This window comes from Pocillopora verrucosa, chromosome 3, assembly GCF_036669915.1.
Source record: "Pocillopora verrucosa isolate sample1 chromosome 3, ASM3666991v2, whole genome shotgun sequence".
Lineage (NCBI taxonomy): Eukaryota > Metazoa > Cnidaria > Anthozoa > Scleractinia > Pocilloporidae > Pocillopora > Pocillopora verrucosa.
In genome coordinates, this window is record NC_089314.1 from 3555232 (window position 1) to 3564507 (window position 9276).

At 35.6% G+C, this 9276-nt stretch overlaps 1 protein-coding gene across 1 annotated transcript; it reads left to right on the forward strand.

Moving 5' to 3' along the window:
• Positions 1-1225: 1225 nt before the first annotated feature.
• Positions 1226-2409, forward strand: LOC131774485 (trace amine-associated receptor 1-like). The gene has a single exon (XM_066164532.1). It carries the CDS (start codon positions 1230-1232, stop codon positions 2136-2138), a length of 909 nt encoding a protein of 302 aa, XP_066020629.1. The 5' UTR covers positions 1226-1229; the 3' UTR covers positions 2139-2409.
• The last annotated feature ends 6867 nt before the right edge of the window (positions 2410-9276 follow it).

The window sequence follows — 9276 nt, forward strand, 5'->3', positions numbered from 1 at the left end:
AAGAATCAAGAACTATGAGACTGCATTTAAGGTTTACCGAAAGTCGGAAAAGTAGTTATTTTGTCGGCACTAGTTGACAACACCTCAATACTAAACCTATGCAAAGAATAATTAAATATGTTTCAGAAAGGAATAAGACTTCCTTCACCTGTCGTGAAGCATTTCAAATGTTTAACGTTTGTTCTTCCCACTCAGTTAAATAAAACCACCTTCCTGTGGGTTTCGTTTGATCATGTGTTTCCTTCACAAAAGCGTAAGTAGATGTTCAAAACCCATTCCCATAGTTCATGGAAGAATCTTAGAGGGAGGTTTTAATATTTTATCCATATTATCTGGTAATATTAGGAGGTAAAATTTAGTTTAGGCTTGTCGCCGAAGACACAGTCAATTAAACAAATAAGTGACCTCCACACCTTTTTCAAGTATTTATAGAGAGTGGATTAAGTGGCTCTAAATATGACTGCTATTTCTTTTTTAGAGGTATGTTTATTCATTTTTATGATTCTTTTCTTTCTTTGTAAAAGCCACGTCAAACTGTGGTATTGTGGTGTGAAAGAGGAAAGTTATTGAAGATTTAACCTTCGACAGTTCGTCAATTAGCAACTTTCTAGAAGACTGTCGTTGTGATATTATAGTACGTGGTTAGGTACATTTTTTGTGTTAATCAAGAAAATTCACAGAAGTAATAAAGCTGTGACGGTATGAAAACAATATTGCAACCGGGTAAGTACAATAAAATCCATGCGGTGCCTTTTTAAAAAGTTTTTGGCCCAGGACCCTGAAATTGGAAATTTGATCGAGGCATTGTGCAAGCACTTTTCATTTTACAGACTTTCGAAAAGAAATAGATATGTAAATGCTACTAACTTTGATAACGACATCAAAATCTGACTAACTACCTCATGCTGGTGAGGTTATGGCGGAAATAACCCTCACATGTCGTCGAATACAGTTTATTCAGATATGTTCACGTCATCCCTTGCAGTCATTCATAAGTGGCGTGTATTGTTGAGAGATATCACTACCTCAATCGTCATTGTTTACGTATGGTTTTTAAAAGAATCCCAGCATCGCAAAAATATACCAAGTCAGGAAACATCATATAGTTGACTAACCAATTTAACAACTTGTCTCCATTTATAGGTCGTTTAGTGAAGTAATATTTTAGTGGAAATTCAGTGGCTCCCAACACAAGCAACATTACTCATTACCTGAAAAGCGAAGATTCAATGTTTCTTCCTGCCTCCCACTGCATTCCATGGTTTGGTGTGCTCGGCACTGTATGTTTGGCCATAGTCATCCTTAATATCATCGTCATTATTATATTTGTGAAGCAGCGCCGGCTACAGAGGAAGAGTACATACTTGATCATCCATCTGGCCATAGTCGATCTCTTGGTCGGGGCGGTTACTGGGCCTCTTTGGATTGACTTTTGTATGAGTTGGTATTGCGATCTGTGGGAGGACGATATGCCTGATAACACTTGGTTATTCGTACTAGAGAGTGCTACTGGGTATCATATTGATAAAGTCTCGCTTCTTAACCTCGCTTTTATTTCATTAGAACGAACACACGCAACATTTTGTCCTTTCAAGCATCGTTCTGTAAAGAAATGGGTTTATGGAGTTGTTATAGCTGTTACTTGGTTAGTCCCTGTAGTCTTGACGTCTTTAGTGATTGGACTGTTAAACTTCAATCACGTCAGCTTTAGAATTGCTTCGGTCCAGTTCTCATATCTTTCTATCCTTCTTTTAGTTATATTTGCATGCTACTTTTTCATTTATATCAAAGTTCGTGGAGGTCGTTTTGCTCAACTCCATGGCGCAGCCGGCCTGAGGGAAAGAAAACTGACAAGTACAATGTTTCTTGTCACATTTGGATCGTTCCTAACTTTCCTGCCATCGATAGTATACCATGGTGTGGTGGCTATTGATATGAAACTACTTTTCAGCCTTCCCACCGATTCTTTTTTTCACATTGATATGGTAATAATTACATTTTTTGTGCTGAACTCGCTAATAAATCCTATAATTTACGCCATATGGATGCCAGAATTAAGAGCAGGTATATTAGAAATAATATTTCGTAGGAATCTAAGCCGTCCGAACCCGGTCAACATTCCACTTCAGGACCGTTAATTTTGTAATGTTTGGAGAATATAAAATTGAGAAAAAAAATTAAGCTTGAAGTAAACGAGGAGAATTCCTGCGCGCTTCTCTACATTGCAAATATAGATCCATGACGGAAAACTAACTTCAATGATAATGTTTAAAGAAAATACTTTTTGTTAGGTTTAAAATTACCGGGGTAAAAATGTTGACTTATTGATTGGGCTGTTATAATTAAACAACTGTGTAGCCAGTAATTTCAATAATCTAAGATATGGTGTACATGGTTATTTTTTCCATATAAAAGCACAAAAGAATGAAAAGCCTTTGCCTCGATCAGTAAAACGACATTGATGTGTTTATTTCAGTACCGCTGTTTTCATGTTAAGTACAACTACTTTTGTAGCTGAAACTGAAACAACTTGTTGTAATATTATATTACTACGGATAGAAACATTAAACTGGTTTTTAAACGATGAAGCAGTTTCTTTTGTTTTTTCTCTAGGTTCTCTTTCTTTTGCTGTTTACACATTGTTTTCACAATGTAGTAGAAGAAGCAAAAATTCATGTTTTATTATTTTAGGTGATGATACCGCTGACCAATCAATCAATGCACTTAAAAAAGCATTTTTTACAGTGTTGTGGACAAGTTTCACTAAGGACGGTACATAAGACTAACGAGTTTATTTAAGGCAACCCGAAAATTTGATACCATAGACAGCTATGACCGGCTGAATGGTTATGTATTGTTTGTTATACATAATGACTGACTACTCACCACGTGGGTTAAAAATTGAAAGCCAACACTCGCTATTACAATAGTAAAAGCTCAAAGACAATTCTTTAGAAACCGTAACGTGACATGGATGGTCTCCACTGAAGAACTAGAAACAAAAGTAGGGAAATATACAAATGAATAATAAAATACAATTTCCCTTTATTGAGTAGTTGCGTTTGGTTAGGATTTGTTTTGCTTCGCGGATTATCAGCCAGAATGTAACAGAAAACAGTCACCATATATAGAGTAGTGAAAGAGTAAAAACTATTTTTACAACCAAGGGTGATGATCCCGCTAATAAATCGACCCATATTCTCTTAAGAGCCCTTAATTCTATCTCGTTACTGCGTTACGAAGTAGCCATGCAAAAGCGATTTAATTTCCAGTTTTCGTATTTCACGGAATTACTGCGTGGTGGATGTGAGGCCAAGCTCCAGCTGTGAGATGATCATCCAGCGAAATATAGGAGTCATGGCGAAAATATAAGAGTTTGCATGGGAATATTTACGACCGCTCTTAGGAATAAAAGAATACACTCAAATTCTCAATAACAATACCTCACCTTACTTCCACAGTGCATCGCTTGTTGTCTGGCCACTTACTTTGTTGAAACGAGACCATTTGAGCGAGTCATCCATTTCTAGGTTTTCTACTCCTTGGAGATGACCACGTTGCTGTTTTTGAACGTTGTTGAGTGAGAAGGGGGGGGGGGGGGTAAAGTGGTCTCCAGGAGCCCTCCTCTTAGTTAGGACCTTGACGTATTCTTTCTCGTATGTAAACACTGCCTATAATCCTCTAGGTATCTTCAAAGCGATCGCCCCCCCCCCCTTTTTTTTAAAGACACCCAGCTTTCAGTTTCTTAAAAATAGCTATGTGCAGTACATTTACCTGTAAATTTACGGCGCAGACAAACGGGAGCGGGAACAAACAGTTCTAATTGCGAGATCTTGCAGATTTTAAGTCTCGCTATGAGTTTATTAGTGAACTCTTGTTGCAAAATTCTTTTGGAGGACACAATTTTTCCGTGTGAAATGGAAAATGAAGAAAAAAAAGGACAAGGAGACGAGGTTATAAATTTTATCGCATGGACACCATCAGCAGTGAGGATTTGAAGCCGCGCGCTGTTTTCAGTTCAATGTTCGTGCCTTAGTCACGAGCAATAGCAACCCGTTTTGTGTAGAATGCGGAAGACGTATTGTCTATTGTAATTGATGTTCGGTTAATTTCCTTATCAACAAGACAAAGGCTAAAGACAAAGACTTAATAACATTTTTTTAGTCCATTATGAATTATTTCACATAATCATCGTTTGGCCGGCCGAAGACTGTTTACATTTCGACTATTTTATTTCAATACTTCGAGCTGTAGGCATCTCATATATTTTTCTTTTTAACAATTTTTCGTTTAATTACTCTAACCTCTTTGCATTGACGGTTCATCAGTTAGCAACGGTGCACAGCCTGATAGCAGAGCGTCGCGGTAACATTCAGCTTGCGTGGTCAGGTAAGTTGTTGTGATATTCAAGAAGTTTTAACTGAAATAATTGAGCTGTGATGGCATGAAATTAAGGTTGCAACCGAAACGTAACTCGTAAGCTTCAAAGTACCATCCAAGGTTTTTTTTGCTGAGGACTCTTACATTACATTAACCGTGCCATTGTCCGAGCATTAATCTTACACAGACTTTAATAAGCAATATATTTCTAACGCCAAATAGCTCTTTTATCAATAACCAAATCGGACTAAACACCTCATACTTGAGTGCCTGTCGCTGAAAAAGCCTTCATAATTCGTCGGTTACAGTTTATTCACAAAGTTTCACGATATCCCAAGCAGTCTTACGCAGAAGGCGTGTTTAATTTTCTGAAAGCATAGAGAAATATCTCTGCCTAAACCTATAGTCTTCAGCAGCTGGTCAAATCAGGAAGAAGAAAAATATCTGACATGGGCAAAAATATGTCAGACTGGGAAAGACCGAAACATTCCGTGAACAAATGAACAATTTATTTCCATTTATAGCTCGTTCGTAAAATACGACACAATTTGTAAGGCCACGGCGAATGGACCACAATGTATTTTAAAAACTGATAAGTCAGTGAAAATAATCAGCCAATATAAGTTCATTAAATCGCTTTCCATGGCCATTTGCTTGGGCTTTTCATTGACTGATTTGTCGCAAAGGCTTGATCTGAAAATTAAAGATGCTTTCCAAGATAGCAAATCATCTGATTATTGTTTTACTTTCTTCATTGCAACTATTAGCAAAATGTGCTTATTTAGATACAATCAGATTATCTAATCTGTCTCGTTGTAAAAGCATAACTCTTGTGAGCGGACATTGAATATCTATTTAATCTAACGACCAATGGCATGAACGGTTAGGCAGTGCTTGCATATCAGGCCCTTAGCAATGTTATAAATCTGCGCTAGCATTGAATTAATTACTAATAGCAAGTCTTGGTTCTTTATCGAAGAAGAGTGCTTGCTTGTCACCTGAAGCGGCACATTCGGGTTCTCTGTTGAATATTACTTCCTTAATATTGTTAACAGGCGGCAAAAATGAACCGAGAGGAATGTTCAGAACAGGTGACTTCTGGCGAATAGCATTTTAAAAAATGAACATAGATTGTTCTCGAAAAAATAAAACCTTGGAAGTATTCAGTGACTGAGCAAAAGTACGATGACTGACGTGCGTGACCCTTTGGAAACAGACGGGCCATTGTATTCAAGAATATAATTATTGAAGATCATTCATAGCTACAAGGACAAAATTAAAACCTAGAGTTTCAAGATAAACTGATTTTATCTGCTATATACAACAATGTCATAAATCTAACTGTCTAGGGTTCCCAGTCAGTTTAACATCACCTTCCGTTTCAAACAACGCACCATATGTACCTTTGAATCGAAGATATAAAACCTCGCAAAGAGTTATACTTTGCAACTCAGCGGTACATGTAGACAGAGACTCCAAACTGGCTAGAAATCGCACTGCCGCGTGACAACTGTTTGAAATCTTTCTTTAATGCACATTGTGATTTTCCCACACATCACTGACTTGTCTCGCCGACAAAGCCTGTATTCGTAATATCTTATCAATATCTGGGAAACCCCTTTTAAAAAGACTTTATTCCGAGGGCTATATAAGCATTTTCTAAAAGATCTGAAAAGATCTTTGATAAAATCAATATTTCACATTATTTCCCTGCAGTCATTCGCTAAAATCACCAAGAAAGCACAAAAATTAGCAAATAGTTTTATCGCTTTTTATCCATTACTTTGTTAGAATTCTTCATTTATTTATTTCTCTTTTTATTTAGCACCCTCCGGTAAGAATTTTATTTAAAGAGGAGTATACCTGTGATCTTTTTATTTGAAGTTTTGCCTCCTTTCTAGGATGAAAAAAGTTATCATCAAGAGAGAGTAGTTTAATATTAAAGATTCCCGCATTGTGTCTTTGAACTTATAAATGTGTTGCTTTTGCATAGTTCCCGTAAACCGCAAACCACGAATTTGCTGTTGTGGTGTCTGTTATCTATCCTGCAATCAAATTTGACACCATTAATTTCTTCTAAGAGTAAGCCATTTACGTAAATTAGAAACTACAAAGGGCATACCCAACGGTATTAATCAGAAAAATCCTTTTATTTTCCAAATCTCTTTTTTCCAATGCATCCCTTTCTGAGTGCAATACATATTCATCGCAAGCTTATATTAAATTAAGTTTACATATAGGTTAAAATAGCAAAGAAATATGAGTAATTTAAAGATCAATTTAATCTTTCTCACCAGGTGTCTGTTAGTCAATGTATGGATAAATTAATGAGAAATGCGACATGATCAAAATGCGATATTGTCCCGCAGCTTGAACCATCCTTACGAAATGAGCCCTTTAAGTAGACGCCTTGTAAAAAAAATGAATGCTTACCTCACATCAAACGAATCGGATTACTCTCGTTGTATGAATCAGTTTTTGAACGCTGGTGACAATTAAAATAATTCAATTGTGCTAACTTTTCGTATTAATTTCTTTCTCCAATTTAGCGGTTTCAGCACCTGGCCTGGCTGACCAATCGCGTCACAGTTCACGCTGACTTCATTATGGAATGTTTTATTCAACACCTAGTAGGTAAGGGCGCATTATTCGTACCAAGTATCATACAACAAGGACGTTTACGCCATAAAGACTTTTCTTTGAGAAATCGGGAGGCTTTTCAAGAAAAATCAGAGTTTCTATCAAACAAGAGTACGCACATCAAGGGCAGCAAATCAAATGTAAAAGGTAAGTCCCTTTTTCCAGATCAAGGTGAACTAAACATGTGTGATCCACAGCGGTAGATTCTCATGTTCCATCAACTTGGCATTGCTAGTGTTGCAAGAACTCACTTATATTATTTTTTAGATAATAGTTCCTTTCCTCGCAAAATTTTGTCTTTTATGTCAAACATTATCTGTAGCTTTCTACTGCAAATCCACGAGTAATTTTAAAACTTCTAGAAACGGTAAATCATTTCGTAGCATTTGAATTTATTTAAGAACACGTTTTCGGATGACGATTAATATCAGGCGTTTTTCTTTTTTCTTTGCCTCTTTTTCAATATACATACTGATTTCGAAGCCAACTGGGAGATCAAAATATCAAACTCCCCTTGACAAAAAATAAATTAGGAAGAGGAAACACATTAAGCAATTCTCATCAAAACAGGACAGCTTTCTACACTTGCTCCTCTATCATTCAACATAAAAATAATTTTTAGAAGGAAAATGTATATAAATGCTTTTATGCATTGTGTACTGATTCTCCGCTATTTCAAAACTTTCATTTTTTTTTCTAATATATTTGGTACCACCAGGGTAATTTGAGTTTAAAAGTTTACGCAAATAGTGTTTTTGTTCGGAGGTTTATGCAAGATAGTAGTTCAATAAGATAATTGTTTTTTATAGTATAAGAAAGAGATGTTTTCCTTAACAGTTTCCTGTAGGGTTAATGAATTAAGATTTGTTTTTAGTTTACCATATCCGAATATATATACTAACAAGCTCAATGTATCTGAGTGAATTTCGAATTGGCAATGGAGAATTTTAAGGAAATGTATGGTCTAGGTAACTGGTTTGTGATTCGCGTGTGGAAGCGACGATCTTTTACACAAGATTAAATTATCAAATCGATACTATTGAAATCTTTAAAACTTTGAGCAAAAGAAACATTTTTCTGAAAGCTTTTATACCGTAGTTAGTGCGAGGAAAATACGAGGAGTCAGAGAAATATTCGACAGGATTTACTAAGCCAATTCAGGGTGCGTGGGAGTATATTTCTAAATCAATGATGTTCAAAAGAAAAACTTGAAAAAATTAATATTGGGTAAATAAGACTACGATTTTCATACCATGAAATTTTGACACTTTGCCTGACCGCAACAACACAAAGGATTTAAGAAAATGCACAATGTTTATCCATAGAAAATTTGTTTTCAATGGTTTTGAATTGTGTTTATCAAATCTCTATTCAGCAATATTTCAGTAGAATGTTACGGTAGAATAAATTAAAACAGCTGAGAAATATCCCACAAATCACAAAAAAAAACATGGTTATTTAAACAAATTTATATCATATTTTTTTGAGTATATCTAATCCAAATTGATTGGTTCATGGTTTTCTGCATATTAGCGAGATAATTGTGAATACGAAAAACGCTCTCAAAGCTTCATCGAACACTTTTACCCATTAATTGTGAAATGCGAAATGATGAAAGATTGATACGTCGAAATTTATTTACATATTAGGTGGTTGGAAAAAAAAAACAAATTAAGATGGACATGGAAACATTCCATTTACAAACAAGATGAAAACGTGGTAATCCGTTATCTGTATCGCGGGTAGTACGGCAAAGTTGATCAGCTTATGCGAAATAGCTGTCCCTCTTGCAATTAAAAGCTTAAGAAAAAAAAACTGCCATTCAAGGAAAACGCACCGAAAAAAATTGGGAAAATATGAATCAAAATACCTTCTTCGTTAAGGTTGGATACGAACGTGTGAGACCGCCTCACCGCAGTATAAACTAAGCAAAGCACAAAGCCGCCTGACGCACAGAATATTAATCAAAGAGATAACAAGATGGCAAATCCATTTGCCTCAGACACTAGAAAAAAAGTAAGATAATGATAGTTTCATAACAATAATAATAATAATAATGATAATCATTATTGTTATAGTTATATTTTATTTCCTTTTTTTTAAGTTCAGGATTTATAATATAAGAAAACAGTAGCGATGACGATTTCATTACATATACATATATACACATACATAGGAAGTCTGTGTTTCGATTTTTCCGTAGTACAATGCCAGATACGAAGAAGTAGAGCGCGATATGTATTGAGACAGGGAAAA

What these genes read in the sequence shown, in the direction of transcription:
- LOC131774485 (XM_066164532.1), top strand. Translation starts at nt 1,230, where the DNA reads ATGTTTCTTCCTGCCTCCCACTGCATTCCATGGTTTGGTGTGCTCGGC.